The sequence below is a fragment of the Neomonachus schauinslandi genome, chromosome 3 (genome assembly GCF_002201575.2).
Source record: "Neomonachus schauinslandi chromosome 3, ASM220157v2, whole genome shotgun sequence".
In the NCBI taxonomy this organism is placed as follows: domain Eukaryota; kingdom Metazoa; phylum Chordata; class Mammalia; order Carnivora; family Phocidae; genus Neomonachus; species Neomonachus schauinslandi.
In genome coordinates, this window is record NC_058405.1 from 70,330,704 (window position 1) to 70,357,184 (window position 26,481).

The 26,481-nt window shown below is 38.1% G+C and overlaps 1 protein-coding gene across 1 annotated transcript in view; it reads right to left on the reverse strand.

Moving 5' to 3' along the window:
• Positions 1-26,481, reverse strand: part of B3GLCT (beta 3-glucosyltransferase) — a 99,372-nt gene that overhangs the window by 23,083 nt on the left and 49,808 nt on the right. The window contains exons 11-12 of the mRNA XM_044913600.1: positions 22,368-22,481; positions 9,631-9,730 (exon numbers count right to left, since the gene is read on the reverse strand). Coding sequence (XP_044769535.1) covers positions 9,631-9,730; positions 22,368-22,481 — 214 coding nt within the window. The remainder of the gene's footprint in view (positions 1-9,630; positions 9,731-22,367; positions 22,482-26,481) is intronic.

Below are 26,481 nucleotides of genomic sequence, written 5' to 3' on the forward strand. Positions count from 1 at the left end.
CTGTTGCTATTTGTATTCCTGCTGCGGCACCTGGATGGTATCCGGTACGAGGGTAAAGATTATATGGGCCATAAAGATGTCGGCAGGGGGGTGCAGCGTGGAATGCAGGAGTGCTGACAACATTGACTCCACCTGTGGGACTTCTTGTTCTCGCTTCCGGTGCACAGGTGGTGCCCCTTAAGATAACTACCCCCGTGCCCTCCCCACCAGGCCCCTCACTCCGTAAGAGCTGGTGAAAGGGCTGGATAGAGGCCTCGAATAGGGGTGGAGACTAAGAGTGTATTACAGCTGGGATCGTCTGTAAGCCCACCCAGCCACCCGTCAGTAAGTTACCCTGAATAAAACTCTGTGAATGGTATGGAGGGGCTTGCTTCATTTTTTGGTATTAAAAGGACTTCTCAGTCTGGAGGAGACCTTACTGACCCTCTGCCACTTCCTAACACTTGGTATATTTTCATTTTTAATGGCCCCCAAATGGATTTTTTTTTTTTTTAAAGATTTAGAGATCGAACACGTGAGGGGAGTGGGGGGCTGGGAGGAGGGAGAAAGAAACTTTAGCAGACTCTGCAATGAGCAGGCATAGCCCAGTGCAGGGCTCAATCCCACAACCCTAAGATCTCAACCTGAGCTGGAACCAAGAGCTGGATGCTTAACCGACTGCACTACCAGGTGCTCCCCCCCCCCACAATATGGAATGTTTGAGGTACAAATGAGGTCCATGTCAGGCACATGGCTGGCGGGTGGGGAAAGGGAATTTGGGCAGTGAGGCTTTCCAGGAAACCTTCCAATTATGGTGCACAACCATGAATATGTTTCCCCCGAGTAAGGCCACATGAGTTGTCTTTTTATGTCTATTTATACCTCTGGCAACTGTACCTCTTTGTACAAGTCAACAAAATAGCTTACAAAGGGCAATGAGAATATCTAGGAGCCGATTAGAGAAATGCCTGCAATGATAGCTGCCATAAGGATGAAGGAAGAAAAAGACTTTGTAGGAAAATAAAATCTAGAAATAGCTTTTTAAAGGTGAGACAAAGGTTGATATTGAGAAGGGCTAGCTTTTCCGTGTTTGAAGAACTTACACCACTTACAGATACTTTTATAAAGTCCTTCCACTGTATGTTCTAACTAGAGCTGGCCAGGTCACACTCCACCAAATCCCCAGTTCTCTCATGACCTTAATCAGTGTTTCCTGAAAAGAGTTGTTCCGTGGTCAATTTCGGATTTTTTTTAATTGGCTAAATAAATTTCAATGTTTCTCAAGCCTGACGAGCATCGTGCATGTCCAAGAGGTGGATATATCCAGTATTTCTCTAAATTACTAATCATAAGTTCTTAGAAGTATTAACATCTAAAAGACTAGTGCTCTAGAATTTCATTTTTCTTCTTTTGGGGGATAGGTAGGGTCTTAAGAAGTCAAAATGGAAATATGCATGAAGTAGAGAGGAGGACACCTTTCCAATCCACGCTCCTGCATCTTACACAAACAGCCCAGCTAATAAGCCTAAAGCTGAAAGTGAAGAAAATAAATTTAACATGTGAAAAAAATTGCTTAAAAATGTGCTAAAAATTCACAAGTTTGCTAATCGTGTTTATATCTGCCTGGAGGTCAAGGCCACTGACAATGTTGACAGTTTCTCAGTGGTCAGAATACATTATCTTGGAAACTGTCATGTTTGGGGCACACGAGGTAAACATTCTAGGCACCTAGTTTGGAATCTGTCTTCAGGAAGTCAGCTGATAACTCTGCAGGGGAAGGTGAGGAAGTTTGCAGATACCTAGTAAGACACCATTCAGTTATGGAGAATATACTCAAAGATCTCTAAGGACACTGTGGTCTTCAGCTGGTAAAAGTCTTGTGTATTAAAAAAAAAAAAAAAAACCCGCAAAAAAAACAAACAAAAAACCTCAAAGACCTCTGGGGCAAATTTACATCTACTTCTTGACTGAGAAGAAATGAAAAGTATTTCTCTTGCTCCTGCATATTGTAAAAATGTCAATTCAACCCTCAACTTATAATTTCTGAGGTTAAAATAACTGGGATTTAACATCTCATCTGGGTTTCTTTTCCTTTTAACATCAACCATTTCCCTACTCATGGTATCATTTTAAAGCTAAAGAATCATAAACTGAGTCTGACAACTATCATGTACTTCATTTTGCTAAAAACTAGAAATGTGGATAAAGCAGATCAATCTCCAATTCTGTCCAAGCGGATTGGCTGTTCATCCAGGAAAGGAACTTTTATTTAACAATATGTTACCATATCAAGCAATTTTGAGGCACAGAAATGAAGAAAAACAGTATGGCAACAGTTAAGATTACATGCTATCAAAATCATACTAACACAGCTTAGTGTTGCATAGAGCTTTTCTAACAGCATAATACTGATTTGTGTGTGTGTATGTAAAGGACACATAATGTTACCTAAGTTACAGGTGTACAACTTAGTGATTTGACAAGTTTATATGCAATGTTATGCTCACCACAAGTATAACTACCATCTGTCCCTTTACATCGCTAACCACAGTATCATGGATGGTATTCCTTACGTTCTGCTTTTTATTCCCATGGCTCACTCATTTCATAACTGGAGGTCTGTATCTCCCCTCCCCTTCACATATTTTGCCCAATCTCCCACTCCCCTTCTCTCTGGCAATCATCAGTTCTTTATAGGTCTGATTTATTTTTATTTTTTTACATTCTGTTTATTAGTGGAATCATAATTCAGACTGAGAAAGACAAATGCTTTATTTCACTTAATACCCTCCAGGTCCATCCATGTTGTCACAAATGGCAAGATCTTTCTTTTATAGCTAATATTCCACTCTCTCTATATATACCACATCTTTATCCATTTATCTATCAATGGACACTTGGGCTGCATCCGTGTCTTGCCTATTGTAAATAATGCTGCAGTAAACACGGGTGCATATATCTTCAAATTGGTGTTTTCCTTTTCCCTGTGTAATCCCCCAATAATGGAATTATTGGATCATATGGTATTTCTACTTTTGACTTTTTGAAGAACCTCCATACTGTTTTCCACAATGGCCGCACCAGTTTGCGTTAGCACTAGCAGCACAAAAGTGTTCCTTTTTCTCTACATCCTTGCCAACTCTTGTTGTTTCTTGCATTTGATTTTTGCCATTCTGACAGGTGTGAGGTGATATCTCATTGTGGTTTTGATTTTGCACTTCCCTCAAAATTACTGATATTGAGCATCTTTTCATGTGCCTGTTGGCCATCTGTATGTCTTCTTTGGAGAAATGTCTATCCAGGTGCTCTGCCCATTTTTAAATCAGATTTTTTGGTGTTGTAGGACTTCTTTACATATTTTGGATATTAACCCCTTATTGGATATATCACTTGCAAATATCTTCTCCCATTCAGTAAGTTGTCTTTTTGCTTTGTTGATGGTTTCCTTCACTGTGCAAAAACCTTTCATTTTGATGTAGTCTCATACTGAATTTCTGTTTTGTCTTAGGAGACATACCTAGAAAAATGTTGCTATGGCCGATGTCAGAGAAATTATTGCTTAAGCGCTCTCCTCGGATTTTTATGGTTTCAGGTTTCCTATTTAGGTCTCTAATACATTTTGAGTTTATTTTTGTGTATGGTGTTAGAAAACAGTCCACTTTTGTTTTACATGTTGCTGTCCAGTTTTCCCAGCACCATTTATTGAAAACATTGACTTTTGCCCATTGTATATTCTTGCCTCCTTTTTCATAGATTAACTATATTAATGTGGGCTTATTTCTGGGGTCTCTATCCTGTTCCACTGATCTATGTGTCTGTCTTTATGCCAATACCATATGGTTTCGATTACTACAACTTTGTAGTCTATCTTGAAACCTGGGATTGTGATACCTCCAGGTTTGTTCTTTTTTATCAACAATGCTTTGGCTGTTTGGGGTCTTCTGTGGTTCCCTATGAATTTTAGGATTATTCTAATTTTAAGAAAAATACTGTTGATATTTTGACACGGATTGTGTTGAATCTGTAGACTGCTTTGGGTAATAGGACATTTTGACAATATTCTTCCAACCCATGAGGATGGAATATCTTTCCATTTGTTTGTGTCTCCTTCAATTTCTTTCATCAGTGTTTTATAGTTTTCAGAGTACAAGTCTTTCACCTCTTTAGTTAAGTTCATTCCTAGGTATTTTATTCTTTTTGGTGCAACTGCAAATGGTGTGTTCTTAATTTCTCTTTCTGTGACTTTGTTGTTAGTGTATAGAAACACTACTGATTTCTGGATATTAATTTTGAATCTTGCAACTTTAGTGAATTCATTTATTCTAGTAGTTTTTTGGTGGAATCTTTAAGGTTTTCTATGTATATCATGTCATCTAAAAGATGACAGTTGGACTTCTTTACCAATGTGGATGCCTCTTATTTCTTGTCTGACTGCTATGGCTAGAACTTCTAGACTATGTTGAATAAAAGTAGTGAGAGTGGACATCCTTGTCTTTTTTCTGATCTTAGGGGAAAAGCTCTCAATTTTTCACCATTGAGGATGATCTTAGCTGTGGGTTTTTCACATATGGCCTTTATTATGTTTGGGTTTAGAAGGAACATACCTCTTTTGTTGAGAATCTTTATCCTGAATGGAATCTTGTCAAATGCTTTTTATACATCTATTGAGATGGTTATAGGATTTTTATCCTTCATTTTGTTAGAATACTGATTTCCGGATGAAAATCTACTCTGACCTATGGTTTTTATTTTTTGACATTTTATCTGGAAGTAATTTCAAGATTTTAGAAAAACTCCAAGAGTAGTACAATGGAAAATACTCTCCTATATCCTTTACCCATATTCACCAGTTGTTAACTTTACCCTATTTGCTTTATAATTCTCTCAATATTTCTCTATATTCATGTGTCTGTGTATATATACATGTATTGTGTATGTGCATATGTGTGCATATGCATGTGTACGTGTGTGTATATACATATTTTTTCTAAAATATTTGGGAGTAAGCCTCATACATTATGCCCCTTTCCCCTAAATACATAAATGTCCTAAGAACAGGAAAAGTTAAGGATTTCAAAAACTTTAATACAGTCATTTTCTTAAAAAGTTAAATATACACTATGTTCCAGCCATTCTACTCATAAGTATTTAGCCAAGATAAATAGATATATTTACAAAGATATGTACACAAAGGTTCATAGCAGCCTTAATTAGGATTCCAAAACTGAAAATAAATGCTTATATCTAAGCTACCACCATATTCCAATTTTATCAATTGACCCAATGTCCGTTATGCACATCTTCCCTTCAGTACAGGATGCAGCTCAGGATCCCTTATTGCATTTATTTATATCACTTTTTTCTCTCTTAATCTGCAATAGTTATTCAACTTTTCTTTGTCTTTCATGACCCTGGTATTTTTAATAATAAAAGCACCTCCCCTAATTTTAATGGAATGATCCTCATGTTGGGTTTGTCTGGTGTTTCCTCATGATAAAGTCCAACACACACATTCCCAGTCACAGTATTATGTGATGCTGTGTCTGACACACGATGTCCTTCTGATCTTCACTGGTGATACCTATTCTGACCACTCAGTTGTTGTCTGGTTTCTCCACTGGACAGTTACCATTTTTCCTTGCTTTTTTATTTTTTTTAATTCCAGTGTAATTAACGTACAGTGTTATATTAGTTTCAGGTAACCTAGAAGAAATGGCTAAATTCCTAGAAGCATACAACCTCCCAGAACTGAATCAGAAAGAAACAGAAAATCTGAACAGACTGATTACCAGCAAGGAAACTGAATCCCAACAAAAGTCTAGAACCAGATGTCTTCACAGGTGAATTCTATCAAACATTTAAAGAAGAGTTAATGCCTCTTCTCAAACTATTTCAAGAAACAGAAGAGGAAGAAAAGCTTTCCTTCAAACTTCATTCTATGAGGTTAGCATTACCCTGATACCAAAACCAAATGACACTACAAAAAAGAACTACAGGTCAATATCCCTGATGAACATACCTATTTTCTACTTCTTATAAGCATGAACTCACTGAGTCCTAATTTTAATGGTTCATAATTCATTGTTGTCCTTAATTATATGATGCTTGTCCAAGATGTGGCAATGGGAAACCATTTTTCCTTCAGTGTGATGATGTTTTCATTTGAAACACAGTTGAGTTCATTTCTTTTTTTCCCCTCTATCTTTGACTTTTCTCCTGTCCTTATTTTCAAATATGTAAAATATGAGCATGCTTCCCCAACTCAACCAAATTAAAAGATAAATTCATAAGTATCACACCCTCCCCTACTCCATCTATCCTCTTCTCCCACCCAACCCTTTTAGAAACCAGCTTCATGGTTTACTGGTTCATCTGTCCCTTACTTATTTTTGTAAAGATAAGGAGACATAGGTATGCTTTATTTCCTTTTCATTCTTACAGAGACCAGCATACTAAATACATTGTGCACTTTGATTTCCAGGAGATACCATTAAATGAGAAAAGCATTCAGTACCAATTTTTCAAGGAAACAAAATTTTGATTAATTGGATCTTTTTCTCTACCTCATCATTTCTGCATGTATCTTTATTATTTCCTTCCTTGTGCTTTTTTCGGTTGGCTTTGTGATTTTTTTTTCCCCCAGCTTTTAGAGTTGGGAAGTGAATTTTTTATTCTCATTGGTTTGCCAAATATTTATCCTTTTATTTTTAGGCTTTTTGAAGAACTATATTTATGTATGTCTCATATAAAAGTACAGAGTTGGGGTTTGCTTTATGAGCCAATTTGAAAAGTTCTTTGGTGAGTTAAACCCATTCAAATTTAGTGACATGACTGATATTTGGTTTCAACACTGAAATTACTTTGTTTCAATTATACATACACTATTTACTGTGTTTAATTTTTCCTTAAAAAAAAATTCTTTGTGTTGGAAAAGTTTTTCCCATTATCTTGTATCTAACTTTTTATGCCTTATTCTTTATTTAACATCTTATTATTAGATCTGTCAGTTTTACATGGTATCCTTTGAATCCCACCTATGAGCTATACAGTAAGCCATGATCTTATTCTACTTTCCCTTTTCTTTCCATTTTTTTTAAAGTTGCAAGTTTTTGCTTTGTCAACATATTACATTTATATACTATTCCCCTACCCACATCCCCAACCCTGTTTTTACAGTTAATTATATGAACTGTCCACCATCAGTCCTCTTGCCCAAATTTCATCTCTCGTTTGCACGAAGTTCTCTAATCCCCAGGAAGGATGCATGTGCACACTGCACACTTAGTTCATGGACATTAATTTCTTACAGTCTTGATACTTAAGAGAATCTTAGCTGCACATAAAATTTGATTCACAATTTTTTGAGTTTAACCTGTTCCTCTGTTTCCGTACTTATGTTATTCTGAGACGTCTGATGCCAGTCTTACTTTCTTGCCCTACAGGTTATTTCATCATTTTGCCTCAAGACTCAGAGGAAGTTATCAAAATCTAGTAGTTTTACCCAGCTATGTGAAGAAGCTGAGGGTCCCAAGTCAATTTTCCATGGCACCTACTAGGTAGGCCCTTTTAACATATATATTAAGATACTGTTTTATTTCTGGTAATTTGTTATTTCTGTTTTTGATTTTTTTCCCTTCAATCAGGAACTCCAATTATACATATGTTGGGCTTCACTGCCTCTTCATTTTAACCAGTTTTTTCTAACCTTTTTAACTACTTGACCCCATTTTCTGGATTACTTTCCTAATTTTCATCCATGTCCCTTATTAAATTTTCTTTTGAATTTGTTTACTGTGGGGTGTTTTAGTCCTAACTCCAGATATGAATTTGCCTTTTTCTTTCTTGAGTCTAAAATTCTACTTTCACTTTTTCCCTTTCTTGGCCACTTCCTTTTTTAAGTTTTTGAATTTTTTTTCTTAAGTAGGCTGTATGGCCAGCATGGAGCAGCCCAAAGTGGGGCTTGAACTCATGACCCTGAGATCAAAACCTGAGCTGAGATCAAGAGTTGAATGCTTAACCAACTGAGCTGTGCAAGGTACCCCTCAGTTTTTGAATTTTTGACCTGACTCTAAATCTTCCAATTATTCAGCCTCATGACTTAGGAGAAGTCAAAGTTCATGCAATCAAGAATGATGTCAGAGTCTTGCAAGGAAAAGGTGACAAGCTCAAAGCAAAAAACACATTTAAGACCTCATTGGGCAATTAGATATTATTGCTGGTAAATATGAAGAAATGTGGCAAAACTTTTAATATAAAAACTTTTAATATAGATTATACTGAAGATTGACACAAGTGGTTGCAGATATAATAAATGCTATACAAGATGTCCATTCTTGGAGGTGATTATGCTCTGCTTGAATGCTCACAGTTGTGTCTAGGGTTCACCGATCTGGAATCTGTGTCTGGATCAGCTGATCTATAGTTTTCATCAAATTTGGAAAATATTTCTTTAAATATTTGTCAGGTCCCCTTTTGGGGAACTCCAAATTGCATATATACAAAGCCACCTGTGACTGTACCACAGCTCAGTGATGTTCTGTTCACTGATTTTAAATTATATTTGTATTTCTTTTGTATAGTTACTATTGCATTGTCCTATTTCTTCTGCAATATCTAACTTGTTAATCTTATCCAATGGATTTTTCACCCCCAGACAATGTAGTTTTTATCTCTAGAAGTTCAGTTTCATTATACCTTTCATGTTCCTTTTTGAATAAAGGGAAGAGTTATTAAGTTGTAACTAACAGAACTGGTAGTTATAATAACTAGTTAACACTGTCATTTCTAGGGTAATTTCAATCAACTGATTTTTCTCATTATGAGTGTGTTTTCCTGCTGCTTTGTATGTCTGGTAACTTTTGACTGAATGCCAAACATTATGAATCTTTGTTGGGTTATGGATATTTTGGTATTCCTAGAAAGACGCAAAATAGTTACTTGGAAACAGTTTGTTCTTTGCGGGTATTTTAAGATCTCTTGGGCAGGACTGGAGCAGTACTTAATCCAGCCTTAGCTGTTTCCCCGCTATTAAAGCAAGACACTTCTATATACTCTACCCAATACCCTATGAATCCAAGGTTTCCCAGTGTGGCTAGGTACTATACTCAGCCCTGTCTGTTGGCCACCATCCCCTCTCATCATTTTGGCTGGTTCTCTCCCCAGCCTCCAGTAGTTTCTTCATACACATGTGTACTGATCAATACTTGAAGGGAGGCCCCACAGCTCTCTGGTGTTCTCCTTCTATGCAGCTCTCCCTCTCCAGTGCTCTGTCCTGCAAATTAATGGCCTCAGTCACCCCAGGCTCTCAGCGTCATCTCTTCAACTCCAGGGTTGCCCAGGTTCCACCTAGGTTCCCCTCCCTCAGCAACAATTTATACTTCCTTAAGGCAGTTAGCTGGGGCTGTCGTAGAACTCACCTCCTATGTTTCATGTGTCTCAGGGGTCATTGTCCTTTTGACCCCTGAGACACATGAAACATAGGAGGTGAGTTCTATGACATTTCATATATTTCATATATATATATATATATATATATATGAAATCTAGTCCCTGTTACTCCATCTTGGCTAGGAGCAAAAGTACCCATCATAGCTTCTGAATATGAATATATACAGAATTTAAAGCCATCCTAGGATGAGAAGGACTCCTTACCTTATTAATGTATCATCATCCACAACGACCAACCATGCTATTTTGTCATGGCTGTGATTCAGAAATTTTTCCAAAATGGCAAATGTCTTTCCACAATGACCTAGGAAAGGCAAGAAGAAAACTTACGGTGTGATATTTTAAAATGCAAATATAATTCATTTTAGGGAGAGCCTGAGTGGTGCAGTTGGTTAAGCATCCAACTCTTGGTTTCAGCTCAGGTCATGATCTCAGGATCATTAGATGGAGCCCCACATTGGGCTCAGTGCTCAACAGGGAGTCTGAGTTTCTCGCTCCCCCTCTGCCCCTCCCCACCCCCTGCACGCTCCCTTTAAGTAAATCTTTGTTTTAAAATGAATTATATATGTGTTTTATTTTTTAATTTTTTTTAAGTTTTAAAAGCTTAAATCCTGATATGTACACAGAGAAATTTTAAAAATTAGCCTTTTCTAATTTTCATAGACCTAGTGAAACAGTGGGAACTTCAGAGATCATGAAGTCTAAGCCATTTATTTCACACATGGGGAAATGGGAAACCCAGAGAGAGGAGGTCACTTGTTCTAGCTCTGCCTCAGATTAGCTTAGTATCTTTGCTCCAAAGTTGTAAGCCTCCTAGAAACTACAGAAGCTTGGCACCTTTCCTTAGGTATATTCTGAAGGAACTGTTAGAACCCCAAGCATTACAACTATAGGGAAACAATGGTACACACTAGATTTTGGGTGTATTTTGGTCTGTTAGAAGAAACTGCCTCCCAAAATTTTAAAGAAAAACTTTATACATGTACGTGTGTGTGTGTGTGTGTGTGTGTATGTATATGGAATATGACTGTAAAGATAAAAATTAAAGATTTTAAAAGAGGAATTGATAAGTTGAAGAAAGGAAGAAGAAAAAAAAAAAGTGGTCAGGCAGGAGACTAGAAGAAACTGTATCCCAAAATTTTAAAGAAAGAAAAACATATATATAAAACAAAGTTAAATACAATGAAGGGATAGAATATGACTGTAAAAGTGAAAATTAAAAGATTTTAAAAAAGGAATTGATAAAATATGGCTGTCCTCCAAAGCTGTAAGGAAAGCTTTCAAGGAACAAAAGCTCCCGAGAGCAAACCTGAGATTACTTAGCCCGAACCCGGCAGGGGAATTCCGCCTCCAGCAAAGACATTTAAGAATCACTGAAACAGGCCCCTCCCCCAGAAAATCAGCAAGAACAGCCAGCCAAGACCAAATTTACAGATCAATGAGAACGTCAGAACTCCACACTAGGGGAATACAGCACACAGAATTCATGGCTGTTTTCCCATGATTCATTAGTCTTTGAAAGTTAATCTTTTAAATTTTTTTTCTTTTTCTTTCTTTTAATTGTTCTTCTTTCCTTTTTCAACCAACATTTTATCAATTCCTTTACAGTCATATTCCATCCCTTCATCGTATTTACCCTTATTTGTGTGTGTGTGTGTGTATATACATGTGTATGTATATGTATAAAGTTTTTCTTAAAATTTTGGGAGGCAGTTTCTTCTAACAGACCAAACTACACCCAAAATCTACTGTGTAGCTCTTTCTATTCCACAGCCTGATATATTTTTTTTTTCTTTTTCCCCCTGGTTTCGGGTCTCTTCTGATTTGTTTAGTGTATATTTTTCTGGGATCATTGTTACCCTTTTAGCATTTTGTTCTCTCATTCATCTATTCTTCTCGGGATAAAATGACAAAACGTAAAAACTCATCTCAAAAAAAAAAGAACAAGAGACAGTACCGACTGCCAGAGACCTAATCAATACAGACATTAGTAAGATGTCTGAACTAGAGTTCAGAATGACAATTACAAAGATACTAGCTGGTATTGAAAAAAGCATAGAAGATACTACAGAATCCCTTTCTGGAGTAATAAAAGAACTAAAATCTAACCAAGTCTAAATCAAAATGGCTATTAATGAGGTGCAATCAAAAATGGAGGCTCTAACTGCTAGGATAAATGAGGCAGAAGAGAGAATCAGTCATATAGAAGACCAAATGATGGAGAATAAAGAAGCTGAGAAAAAGACAGAACTACTGGATCATGAGGGCAGAATTCGAGAGAGAAGTGATACTGTAAGATAAAACAATATTAGAATACTTGGGATCCCAAAAGAAGAAGAAAGAGAGAGAGGGGCAGAAGGTCTATTGGAGCAAATTAAAGTAGAGAACTTCCCTAATTTGGGGAAGGAAACAGGCATCACAATCCAGGAGACACAGATAAACCCCCTCAAAATGAATAAAAATAGGTCAATACCCTGACACCTAATAGTAAAATTACAAGTCTCAGAGACAACGAGAAAATCCTGAAAGCAGCTCGGGACAAGAGGTCTGTAACCTACAACAGTAGAAACATTAGATTGGCAGCAGACCTATCCACAGAGACCTGGCAGGCCAGAAAGGATGGGCATGATATATTCAGGGCACTAAATGAGAAAAATATGCAGGCAAGAATACTATATCTAGCTAGGCTGTCATTGAAAATAGAAGAAGAGATAAAAAGCTTCCAGGAAAAACAAAAAGAATTTGGGAAAACCAAAGCAGCCCTACAAGAAATCCTGAAAGGGGTCCTCTAAGCAAAGAGAGAGCCTAAAAGTAAAATAGACCAGAAAGGAACACAGACAATACACAGTAACAGTCACCTTACAGGCAATACAATGGAACTAAATTCATATCTTTCAATAGTTACCATGAATGTAAATGGGCTAAATGCCCCAATCAAAAGACACAGAGTAACAGACTGTATATAAAAACAAGACCCATCAATATGCTGTCTGCAAGAGACTCATTTTTAGACCCAAAGACACCTCCAGATTTAAAATGAGGGGGTGGAAAACCATTTACCATGCTAATGGACATCAAAAGAAAGCTGGGGTGGCAATCCTTATATCAGACAAATTAGATTTTAAACCAAAGACTGTAATAAGAGATGAGGAAGGACACTATATCATTCTTAAAGGGTATATCCAGCAAGAAGATCTAACAATTTTAAATATCTATGCCCCTAACATGGAAGCAGCCAATTATATAAGCCAATTAATAATAAAATCAAAGAAATACAGTGATAATAATAGTAGGGGACTTTAACATCCCCCTCACTGAAATGGACAGATCATCTAAGCAAAAGATCAACAAGGAAATAAAGGCTTTAAATGACACACTAGACCAGATGGACTGCACAGATATATCCAGAATATTCCATCCCAAAGCAACAGAACACATATTCTTCTCTAGTGCACATGGAACATTCTCCAGAATAGACCACATCCTGGATCACAATCAGGTCTCAACCGGTACCAAAAGATTGGGATCATTCCCTGCATATTTTCAGACCACAATGCTTTGAAACTAGAACTCAATCACAAGAGGAAAGTTGGAAAGCACTCAAATACATGGAGGCTAAAGAACATCCAATAAAGAATGAATGGGTCAACCAGGAAGTTAAAGAAGAATTTTTAAAAAATGATGAAAACAAATGAAAGTGAAAACACAACTGTTCAAAATCTTTGGGATGCAGCAAAGGCGGTCCTAAGAGGAAAGTATATAGCAATACAAGCCTTTCTTAAGAAACAAGAAAGGTCTCAAATACACAACCTAACCCTGCACCTAAAGGAGCTGGACAAAGAACAGCAAATAAAGCCTAAACCCAGCAGGAGAAGAGAAATAATAAAGATCAGAGCAGAAGTCAATGAAATAGAAACCAAAAGAACAGTAGAACAGATCAACGAAACTAGGAGCTGGTTCTTGGAAAGAATTAACAAGATTGATAAACCCCTGGCCAGACTTATCAAAAAGAAAAGAGAAAGGACCCAAATAAAATCATGAATGAAAGAGGAGAGATCACAACCAACACCAATGAAAGACAAACTCATGAGCAACTATATGCCAGGAAATTAGATAATCTGGAAGAAATGGATGCATTCCTAGAGACATAAACTACCAAAACTGAACAGGAAGAAATAGGAAGCCTGAAAAGACCCATAACCACTAAGGAAATTGAAGCAGTAATCAAAAATCTCACAACAAAGAGGCCAGGGCCAGATGGCTTCCCAGGGGAATTCTACCAAACATTTAAAGAAGGGGTGCCTGGGTGGCTCCGTCGTTGAGCATCTGCCTTCGGCTCAGGTCATGATCCCAAGGTCCTGGGATCGAGCCCCGCATCGGGCTCCCTGCTCCGCGGGAAGCCTGCTTCTCCCTCTCCCACTCCCCCTGCTTGTGTTCCCTCTCTGTGTCTCTGTCAAATAAATAAATAAAATCTTAAAAAAAAAAAAAAAAAGAATACCTATTTTTCTGAAACTGTTCCAAAAAATAGAAATGGAAGGAAAACTTCAAACTCATTTTATGAGGCCAGCATTACCTTGATCCCAAAACCAGACAAAGACCCCACCAAAAAGAACTACAGACCAATATCCCTGATGAACATGGATGCCAAAATTCTCACCAAAATACTAGCCAATAGGATCCAACAGTACATTAAAAGGGTTATTCACCACGACCAAGTGGGATTTATTCCTGGGCTGCAAGGTTAGTTCAATGTCCACAAATCAATCAATGTGATACACTACATTAATAAAAGAACAAGAACCATATGATCTTCTCAAAAGATGCAGAAAAAGCATTTGACAAAGTACAGCATCCTTTCTTGATTAAAACTCTCCACAGTGTAGGGATAGAGGGTACATACCTCAATATCATAAAAGCCATCTATGAAAAACCCACAGCAAATATCATTCTCAATGGGGAAAAACTCAGAGCGTTTCACCTAAAGTCAGGAACACGGCAGGGATGTCCACTATCACCCCTGCTATTCAACATAGTACTAGAAGTCCTAGCCTCAGCAATCAGACAACAAAAAGAAATAAAAGGCATCTGAATCGGCAAAGAAGTCAAACTCTCACTCTTTGCAGATGATATGATATTTTATGTGGAAAACCCCAAAGACTCCACCCCAAAACTGCTAGAACTCATACCAGAATTCAGTAAAGTGGCAGGATATAAAATCAATGCACAGAAATCAGTGGCAACCCTATACACCAACAACAAGACAGAAGAAAGAGAAATTAAGGAGTCGATCCCATTTACAACTGCACCCAAAACCATAAGATGCCTAGGAATAAATCTAACCAAAGAGGCAATGAATCTGTACTCAGAAAACTATAGAATACTCATGAAAGAAATTGAGGAAGACACAAAGAAATGGAAAAACGTTCCATGCTCATGGATTGGAAGAACAAATATTGTGAAAATGTCTATGCTACCTAGAGCAATCTACACATTTAATGCAATCCCTATCAAAATACCATTAACTTTTTTTGAAGAAATGGAACAAATAATCCTAAAATTTGTATGGAACCAGAAAAGACCCCACATAGCCAGAGAAATGTTGAAAAAGAGAAGCAAAGCTGGTGGCATCACAATTCCAGACTTCAAGCTCTATTACAAAGCTGTCATCTTCAAGACAGTATGGTACTGGCACAAAAACAGACACACAGATCAATGGAACAGAATAGAGAGCCCAGAAATGGGCTCAACTCTGTTCAGCTAATCTTCAACAAAGGAGGAATGAATGTCCAATGGACAAAAGACAGTCTCTTCAACAAATGGTGTTGGGAAAATTGGACAGCCACATGCAGAAGAATGAAACTGGACCATTTTCTTACACCACAAAAATAGACACACACACACACACACAAATAGACTCAAAATAGATGAAAGACCTAAATGTGAGGCAGGAATCCATCAAAATCCTTGAAGAGAACACAGGCAGCGACCTCTTCAACCTCAGCCACAGCAACTTCTTCCTAGAAACGTCGCTAAAGGCAAGGGAAGCAAGGGCCAAAATGAACTATTGGGACTTCATCAAGATAAAAAGCTTTTGTACAGCAAAGGAAACAGTCGACAAAATCAAAAGACAACCAACAGAATGGGAGAAGATACTTGCAAATGATATATCAGATAAAGGGCTAGTATCCAAAATCTATAAAGAACTTATCAAACTCAATACCCAGAGAACAAATAATCCAATCAAGAAATGGGCAGAAGACATGAATAGACATTTCTGCAAAGAAGACATCTAAATGGCCAACACAGAAATGAAAAAGTGCTCAACATCACGACATCAGGGAAATACAAATCAAAATCTCAATGAGATACCACCTCACACCAGTCAGAATGGCTAAAATCAAGTCAGGAAACGATGTTGGCAAGGATGCGGAGAAAGGGGAACCCTCCTACACTGTTTGTGGGAATGCAAGCTGGTGCAGCCACTCTGGAAAACAGTATGGAGTTCCTCAAAAAGTTGAAAATAGAGCTACCCTATGATCCAACAATTGCACTGCTGGGTATTTACCCAAAAGATACAAATGTAGGGATCCAAAGGGGCACGTGCACTCCAATGTTTATAGCAGCAATGTCCACAATAGCCAAACTATGGAAAGAGCCAAGATGTCCATTGACAGATGAATGGATAAAGAAGATGTGGTGTATACACACACACACACACACACACACACACACACACACACACACACACACAATGGAATATTATGCAGCCATCAAAAAAATGAAATTTTACCATTTTCAATGACGTGGATGGAACTAGAGGGTATTATGCTAAGCAAAATAAGTCAATCAGAGAAAGACAATTATCATATGATCTCACTGATAAGAGGAATTTGAGAAACAAGACAGAGGATCATAGGGGTAGGGAGGGAAAAATGAAACAAGACGAAACCAGAGAGGGACACAAACAGTAAGAGACTCTTAATCTCAGGAAACAAACTGAGGGTTGCTGGAGTGGTGGGGGGTGGGAGGAATGGGGTGGCTAGGTGATGGACATTGGGGAGGGTATGTGCTATGGTCAGGGCTGTGAATTGTGTAAGACTGATGAATCACAGACCTGTACCCCTGAAACAAACAATACATTATATGTTAATAAAAATAAATAAATAATACACCCCTGATTTCAAAAAAATACTTGGTGACACAACAGAGAACAAGCTTATATTAACTAATATTAAACCACTCGATTTGACCTTTATTTTCATTTTTCTTGATCTCTTTATGTATTTTTAACCATTATTTGAAAGCCATCTCAAACTCCTGTTGTTACAAGGTAGAATATAAATAGCAATAATGTCAGACTAATCACAAATTAAGAAATCAAATAAGGAATACATGAATAAATGATTATTAAAGACAACTTAAACTGAAATCTAAAAAGCAAGCTTAACCAAAAACACCTCAATGTAAAATCATTTTTCAAGAGCCTGGGGAAGATGGCAGAGGAGTAGGGAACCCTAGTTTCATCTGGTCCCCGGAATTCAGCTAGATAGCTATCAAATCATTCTGAACACCTGTGATCTCAACCGGAGGTCTAAGAATTGCTGCAATTCTACAAATAGAAAAGCGACCACTTTTTGCAAGGTAGGAAGTGCGGAGAAGTGAATCGGAGGCAATATATTGGAAGATAAACCCCTGGGGGGAAGGAGCCTCCATAAGCCTGATACCGGAAAGTGATATAACAGTGGGGCATAAAATCAGAATTTATAGAATTCTGTTCCCAAGGTGGACGTCCCTGCCTGAAAGGTGCTTAGGTGGCAAAGCAGGCAGAATATAAGGTGGAACAGCGTGGTCTCAGGATCCCAGGGTCACAGAAAGAATGGGGGTGCCTGAGTGTGGCAGAGCTCCCAAGCATCGGAGCAGGGAAGCCAGAAGCAATCAGCAAGCCCAGGAGTGGACTCTCAGCCCTGTGTTGCTATAAACCACAAACCATGGCATGATCGGTGGACTGCTGTCTGAGCAGGGGCCCAGCAAGCGGCAAAACAGTGGCGAGAGTCCTCTCCCTGCCTCAGGAGGAGCGGCGCATGTGTGCGCTGCAGGAGTCTATATTATAAAGTTTGGAGACGTAACAGGGTCATGTGCCTGAGATAAAAATGCTCAGTCACAGGCTGGGTGAACAGAGTGTGGATGGAAACCAGGGAGATAAGAATGACTGACTGCTTTTCTGTGAGGGCTCACTGAAGAATGTGGGGTGCGAACTGTCAGTTCTGGGGCTGGAGACCGGGGTGCAACCATTTTCATCCTCTAAAGCTGAGCAGAAGGCCTTCAGGGAACAAAAGCCACATAGAGCAACCCTAAGCAGCTTACACTGAGCCCGGCCCCCTAGCGAGGGTCGGTGCAACCCCACCCAGGCAAAGACACCTGAGAATCAGTGCAGCAGGCCCCTCCCCCAGAAGACCAGCTGGAACATCAGGCCAAGACCAAGTTTACGAAGCACACAGAATTGCAAAACTCCAGGGTTAAGGGAAAATAGTATATAGAATTTGAGGTTTTTTTCTCATGATTCATTAGGCTTTCAGTTTAAATTTTTTTTTCTTTTTTTCCTTTTCAGCTAGTTTCTTATTTTTATCAACACTTTTAAGTCTTTTTTAATTTTCGTTTTTACATTTACATATATATATTCTTCATTTTTGGCTTCCTTTCATTGTATTCAATTTTATTTTTGTATATACATAAGTTTTTCTTTCTTTACAATTTTGGGATCTATTTTCTAACAAACAGACCAAAATACACCCAGGACCTAGTGTATTACTCTGTTCAGTCCACCTGTTTGATTATATTCTCTTTTTCCTTTTTTTTCTTCTTTGGTTTCTGATTGCTTCTGATTTGTTTAATACATATTTTTCAGGGGTCATGGTTGATATTTTTGTATTTGGTTATCCTGTTCATCTATTCTTCTCTGGACAAAATGACAAGACAGAAAAATTCACCCCAGAAAAGAGAAAAAGAGGCAGTACTAACTGCCAGACACTTAATCAGTATGGATATAATAAAGATATCAGAACTAGAATTCAGAATAACGATTATAAAGATACATCCATATTGAAAGTGAGGGGGGTGAGAACCATTTATCATGCTAATGGACAAAAGAAAGCTGGGGTAGCAATCCTTATATCAGACAAAATAGATTTTATTTTATTTTTTTTATTTTTTATTTTTTTAAAGATTTTATTTACTTATTTGACAGAGAGAGAGATAGCGAGAGCAGGAACACAAGCAGGGGGAATGGGAGAGGGAGAAGCAGGGGGAATGGGAGAGGGAGAAGCAGGCTTCTTGCCAAGCAGGGAGCCCGATGTGGGACTCGATCCCAGGACCCTGAGATCATGACCTAGGCCGAAGGCAGACGCTTAACGACTGAGCCACCCAGGCACCCCAGACAAAATAGATTTTAAACCAAAGACTGTAATAAGAGATGAAGAAGATCACTGTATCATAAAGGGTCTATCCAACAAGGATCTAACAACTGTAAATATTTTTGCCCCTAACGTGGGAGCAGCCAATTATATAAACCAATTAATAACAACATTAAAGAAACACTTGATAATACAATAATAGTAAAGGACTTTAACACCCCACTCACAGCAATGGACAGATCATCTATGCAGATCAACAAGGAAATAAGGCACACTGGACCAGATGGACTTCACAGGTATATACAGAGCATTCCATCCTAAAGCAAAAGAATACACATTCTTCTCGAGTGCATATGGAACATTCTCCAGAATAGATCACACACTGAGTCACAAATCAGGTTTCAACCAGTACCAATGATTGGAATTATTCCCTAGATGTTTTTAGACCACAATGCTTTAAAACTTGAACTCAATCACTAGAGGAAATTTAGAAGGAAAACAAACACATGGAGGTTAAAGAGCATCCTACTAAATGAATGGGTCAACCAGGACATTAAAGAAGAATTTTAAAAATTCATGGAAACAAATGAAAATGAAAACACAACTGTTCAAAATCTTTGTGATGCAGCAAAGGCAGTCCTAAGAAACAAGAAAAGTTTCAAATACACAACCTAACTTTACACCTAAAGGAGCTGGAGAAAGAAAAGCAAATAAAGCCTAAACCAAGCAGGAGAAGAAAATAAAGATTAGAGCAGAAATCAATGAAATAGAACCAAAAGAACAGTAGAACAGATCAATGAAACTAGGAGCTGGTTCTTTGAAAGAATTAATAAGATTGATAAATCCCTGGCCAGACTTCTCAAAAAGAAAAGAGAAAGGACCCAAATAAGTAAAATCATGGATGAAAGAGGAGAGATCATGACCAACACCAAGGAAACACAATTATAAGAACATATTTGAGCAACTTATAAGCCAACAAATTAAGCAATCTGGAAGAAATGGATGCATTCCTAGAGACGTATAAACTACCGAAACTGAACCAGGAAGAAATAGAAAACCTGAACAGACACATAACCAACAAGGAAATTCAAGCAGTAATCACAGCTCTCCCAACAAACAAGAGTCCAGGGGAACTCTACCAAACATTTAAAGCAGAATTAATACCTATTCTTCTGAAGCTGTTTCAAAAAAGAGAAATGGAAGGAAAACTTCCAAACTCATTCTATGAGGCCAGCTTTTTATCTTGATGAAGTCCCAATAGTTCAAAATGGACAAAAGAAAGCTGGGGTAGCAATCCTTATATCAGACAAAATAAATTTTCTACATTTGTATTTTGTTATCCTGTTCATCTATTCTTCTCTGGACAAAATGACAAGACAGAAAAATTCACCCCAGAAAAATAGAAGTGGAAGGACAACTTCCAAACTCATTTTATGAGGCCAGCATTACCTTGATCCCAAAACCAGACAAAGACCCCATCAAAAAGAATTACAGACCAATATCCCTGATGAACATGGATGCCAAAATTCTCACCAAAATACTAGCCAATAGGATCCAACAGTACATTAAAAGGGTTATTCACCATGACCAAGTAGGATTTATTCCTTGGCTGCAAGGTTGGTTCAACATCCACAAATCAATCAATGTGATACACTACATTAATAAAAGAAAGGACAAGAACCATATGATGCTCTCAAAAGATGCAGAAAAAGCATTTGACAAAGTACAGCATCCTTTCTTGATTAAAACTCTCCACAGTGTAGGGATAGAGGAACATACCTCAAAATCATAAAAGCCATCTATGAAAGACCCACAGTGAATATCATCCTCAACAGGGAAAAACTGAGAGCTTTTCCCCTGAAGTCAGTAACACGGCAGGGATGTCCACTATCACCACTGCTATTCAACATAGTACTAGAAGTCCTAGCCTCAGCAATCAGACAACAAAAAGAAATAAAAGGCATCAGAATCAGCAAAGAAGAAGTCAAACTCTTACTCCTTGTAGATGATATGATACTTTATGTGGAAAACCCCAAAGACTCCACCCCAAAACTGCTTGAACTCATACAGGAATTCAGCAAAGTGGCAGGATATAAAATCAATGCACAGAAATCAGTTGCATTTCTGTACACTAATAATGAGACAGAAGAAAGGAAAATTGAGGAATCGATCCCACTTACAATTGCATCAAGATACCTAGGAATAAATCTAACCAAAGAGGCAAAGAATCTGGACTCTGTAAACTATAGAACACTCATAAAAGAAATTGAGGGAGACACAAAGAAATGGAAAAATGTTCCATGCTCATGGATTGGAAGAACAAATATTGTTAAAATATCTATGCTTCCCAGAGCAATCTATACATTCAATGCAATTCCTATCAAAATACCATCGATATTTTTCACAGAGCTGGAACAAATAATCCTAAAATTTGTACAGAATCAGAAAAGACCCCAAAGCCAAATGAAAGTTGAAAAAGAAAACGAAAGCCACTGTCATCACAATTCTGGACTTCAAGCTCTATTACAAAGCTGTCATCATCAAGACAGTATGGTACTGGCACAAAAACAGACACATAGATCAATGGAACAGAATAGAGAGCCCAGAAATGGACCCTCACCTCTATGGTCAACTAATCTTCAACAAAGCAGGAAAGAATGTCCAATGGAAAAAAGACAGTCTCTTCAACAAATGGTGTTGGGAAATTGGACAACCACATGCAGAAGAATGAAACTGGACCATTTCCTTACACCACACACAAAAATAGACTCAAAATGGTTGAAAGACCTAAATGTGAGACAAAAATCCATCAAAATCCTAGAAGAGAACACAGCAACAACCTCTTCGACCTCAGCCACAGCAACTTCTTGCTAGACACATCTCCAGAGGCAAGGGAAACAAAGACAAAATGAACTATTGGGACTTTATCAAGATAAAAAGCTTTTGCATAGTGAAGGAAACAGTCGACAAAACCAAAAGACAGCCGACAGAATGGGAGAAGATATTTGCAAATGACATATCAGATAAAGCGTTAGAATCCAAGATCTATAAAGAACTCATCAAACTCAACACCCAGAGAACAAATAATCCAGTCAAGAAATGGGCAGAACACATGAACAGACATTTTTGCAAAGATGACATACAAATGGCCAACAGACACATGAAAAAGTGCTCAACATCGCTTGGCATCAGGGAAATCCAAATCAAAACCTCAATGAGATATCACCTCACACCAGTCAGAATGGCCACAATGAATTATGAAGGTATAAAAAAATATGTTAAATAATCCTAATTGTCATATGCTCAGTCAGTCATATCAACATGGCCTAACAACTTACAACCTTTCTTAATACTTATAAAGCAGCTCTTAATCTGAGAGAATCGATCCATATCCATGGGTAAAGATGTTGGGAGGGGAAGAAGCGAAACTTACATAAGGCAAAAATCATAGTATTTATAAGATATTTCATTTTTATCCTAATTTAGGATAATGGACATTCTGAATAAGAGTAATATGAATTAATGACTCACCTCTATCTGTATTGGGAATCCCCAGATCTACTGTAGGAATGGAACTTTCTGCGTGATCACTGTAGTATTCAATGACACTTGCCTGGTCCGCCCAGGTCTGCTTTACAATGGGGACTGAAAAAATGAGAGGAGTGACAGTCACTGGCACAGTTCTGCAGGAAGGTTAGCATCATGAAGGGGAGCACAATCACCTATAAAGGAGGAGAAGCATTATTTGTTCTTCGGGTATCCCAACCTGCATGCTTTTCCTACCCTGAGAAATGTCAGGTTGTTGGTCGATGACAACACCTGTGTGGAACCCTCTCCTTGAGACGTTTTCAACGTATGTTAAACCCCAACCCTTCTCACTCCTGGTGATTCCTCATTCCATGTAATGATCCATTTCCTAATCTGCTTATACTGTAGTGTTTTAATTTTCCTCTTTCCCCCATAGGCTATTTCATTTAAAATTCACAACTGGATTTTTCAAATGCTTCTTAGAGGGGTGAGGAATATAATTACTTCTAAGGGATGGGAATATTCTGCGTTTCTGGCTGAGATGCAAATATGTCTCCCTTACAATGGTGGGGGGGTAGGGGGCTTCTCAAACTATTCATGTCCCCACTCAATGATTCCAACAGAACCACGAAATCCTATCCAGGGAATGACCCTACCACTGAGAACCGCTGCCTAGGATAGCTGATATTCTTGTGCTACACTTCTGAAAAATGTGGAAGAAAAAAGATTGAGAACAACTGCAGAATTTTTACCACTACCATTAACAGATAAATTGTTTTAATAAAAGAAATACAAACAACAGAAAACTTTCCCAGTTTTCTGTAATTTAAAGCTATTTTAATAAGCATCTCCTATCTCCACATTTGACAGAATTCTACCTGATCACTATTTGATATTAATTCACCCGACCAAATATCTGCGTAATTATTATATATATATTTTTTAGCTACTATCTGTGCATCTCTAAATTTTGAGAAGAGGTTTCTGTTGTTTTAATAGAAAAAAAATCATCCTATCTAGATTGCAAACCCTGGCAGTTTAAGAACCTCCACTCCAGTGAACTAAATCTTCAGGTCAGTATTTTGAGATTTTTTTTTTTTTAAGATTTTATTTATTTATTTGACAGAGACAGAGATAGCAAGAGCAGGAACACAAGCAGCGGGAGTGCGGGAGGGAGAGCAGGCTTCCCGCCGAGGAGGGAGCCCGATGTGGGACTCGATCCCAGGACCCTGGCTTAAGGCTATTTTTGGAACTAGTTTAAAGGAAGGTTTTATCCATAAAGGCAATTCATCATTTGGTACAAGACTGTTGCCACCATTAAGAATCATATAAAGATACACCAGCCATTTTAATATAGTAGGGTGCTATGATTCTATAATCCCAGAAGCATTCAACAATTTTTATCATCTGCCCCCTAATCACTGTAACTCCTGAGGCATTTGCCATATCTGGCAGCTATAAAGAATTTAAAGCTAAGCCTAAGTCTTCTATAACAGCAGGTAAAGCCTTTATTTTTAACTAGGGTTGATTCTAAGTTACTTAAAACTTTTAAAATATTGGTCGATTTTATTAGCAATGTTTGAATTCTAAATTAAATTCATTCTAGTTATAAAATATTTTATATTGAGGCACTGTGTTCCTAAGTATATTAAACTTTGAGAAAATATTTCAATAGTTACATGATCAATTATCTCATTTTCAATACAGAGAGGCATACTTTCTACCCCCTAATAAAACACTAGTGAATGCCTCTTTCAAGAAGGTTTACCACAAGATAACTTATAATTGGAGCAAAGTAAAACTTGTGCTATTAAAGAAAAAACAAACCCCACTGCACAGATGGTATAAATCTTCCACATGGCTTTACAGACTTGAAGCAGGAGGAGATGTGTCTCGCTAGGAAGCACAGAACACACATTTTTACCCCGATGAATTTACTTGCAAACTGATCACAAATGAAAATGAACTAGACACTTAAACACTGTATAAAAACTACCCCACAGTCAAATGTGAATGACTCTCGATGTTAAGATATCTGCTCTTTTCACTTGACAAATGGACTTCTTGTCTCCATATGCACGTCAATGACAAAACCCTGGCTGTGCCTCTCTCCTCCGGAGAGGGTTAAGACACAACCCCCGATTTTAAAGATGAGGTGTACGTAAGACTGAAAGGCATCCCTTGGGGGCTGATCTAAAACAACATTTTCAGGCAATCTTGGAACCTCTTTATCGGTTCAACAGCCAGGGGGAGATCCGAATAGGGCGGCACCTGACTCCCTCCCTCTCTTCAATTAATTAATCTGATCACATCAGTTGACCCAGAGTGAAGCCTTCCACCTGGCTGCATTGTAACCCAAGCCTCATGTCTGAAATAAGCAGACAGCCCAGTACCTGTAAGCCTCTCTAACCACACACCCCTTTCAATAAGTTTGTTCACATTGGCTTCTTCCAGACAAGATGACTGCGGTAAAGATAACAGGGTGTTTTGTTTTTTCGATCTGAAAGGAATAAAGTGTTTATTTTTAGGTGCTCAGGAAGCTGTGAAAAGGAACGAAAGGCTGAGCAAATAGCAATTTTACCTCTTTAATCAGAGGGGGCTGCAGCAGGAGAGCATCTCACGACCCAGCACTTGATGAACAAAGCAGTGGCTGCCACCAGATACTTAAGACACTCACAGGAATGGTGTGGCAAAATGGTGCAAAAAAAATTCTTAACATTTTCTGACAGCTCACGTCACACAGTGGAAAAACACATAATCCAAGAGGAAGTGAAGAAGCTGAATATTAAAACTCCAGAGACCTTCTCCTCACTTAAATATAATTTTACATGCTATGCCTAATTTGCTTTATATAATATGTTTAAAGTTTCTTTAAAACCCTATACTAACTGCTTGCATCTCAAGAGTGTGTTGCTATTTCAATGGTGTCAATATGTATTTCTTTCTTAAGCCAGAAGATAGAATATATTTTTGCTGTGTCCTAAGAATGCTTTATTTCATTTAAATCAGAATCCAGACACAAAGCAGTTACATAAACGTTTGTTTCACCGTTAAGCAAAAAAGGTACAAGATGTTAATACAATTTTTTTAATTTTGGAACTTGCCTCATTATCAATTCTTCATTGAGAATATAAGAAATGAGTTCAACGTATATTTTCCCTTGCCTTGACTGGAGCCTTTAACAGAACGTGCCATCCCTCACCCTCACCCTGGACATGGCTGACATTATAAGGAGTCAGGAATGGGGGGCATCGCGAGGGGTCTTCTGCTGTCCCCAGGGGCAGTGCACCCACAAGTGAGAACCTGCCACCGGATACATCACCAACCGTATAGCCAACTCTCAGTTTTTCAAAGATAAATACACAGTCTTATCTTTGGGTCTTTTTCCTTCATTGTCATCTGGCCTTTGTAACTTCAAGTGTTTCTACCACAAAGTGCACGGGGAAAGAAAAAAGAAAAAACCCACTCCAGTCCATGTATTCGGCTTGACTATAGCAGTTATATGCTTGGACAGGGGTGGCAGTCTGAATGCCCAGCTTGGTTTATATTTTAGATCCTCTGTGGATTTCAATTTCTGGCTCTCCCCATTGCTACTGAAAATAGAAAGCCTACATTCCCACCTTCTGGCCAAGTCAAAAGTGGCCTTGAGTCTAGCAGAATGTCAACATGAATATCAAATACCATTTATCAAGTGTTAAGATTGTTACATCCAAGGAGATGACAGTACAGCTATGCTGTGGCAGAAAGAATTTGGGATTTGGAGCCAGAAAACCTGAATCCCAGCTCTCCTACTCAACAGTCTACAAGAACGGGCCAGCTGCGTCTTGTCCCGCACTCTGCTTTCTCTACATGATCAAGGGAATCACGTTAATTATCACATCATAAGGAATTGTCACCATGAAGGCAGATGATACAATGTATGTAAAAAACACACCAGAAAATGTAAAAAAGATGAGCAGACGCAGTTAACATGGTGTTGTCAATGTAACGAATATGATTACTGGATAATTCTCTGGGCCAACTGGTGGTTAGACTAGTCTTCCAAAAGAAAAAGAGGAGCCCAATATGAGGAATTCTTAATCTCAGGAAACAAACTGAGGGTTGCTGGAGTGGGGGG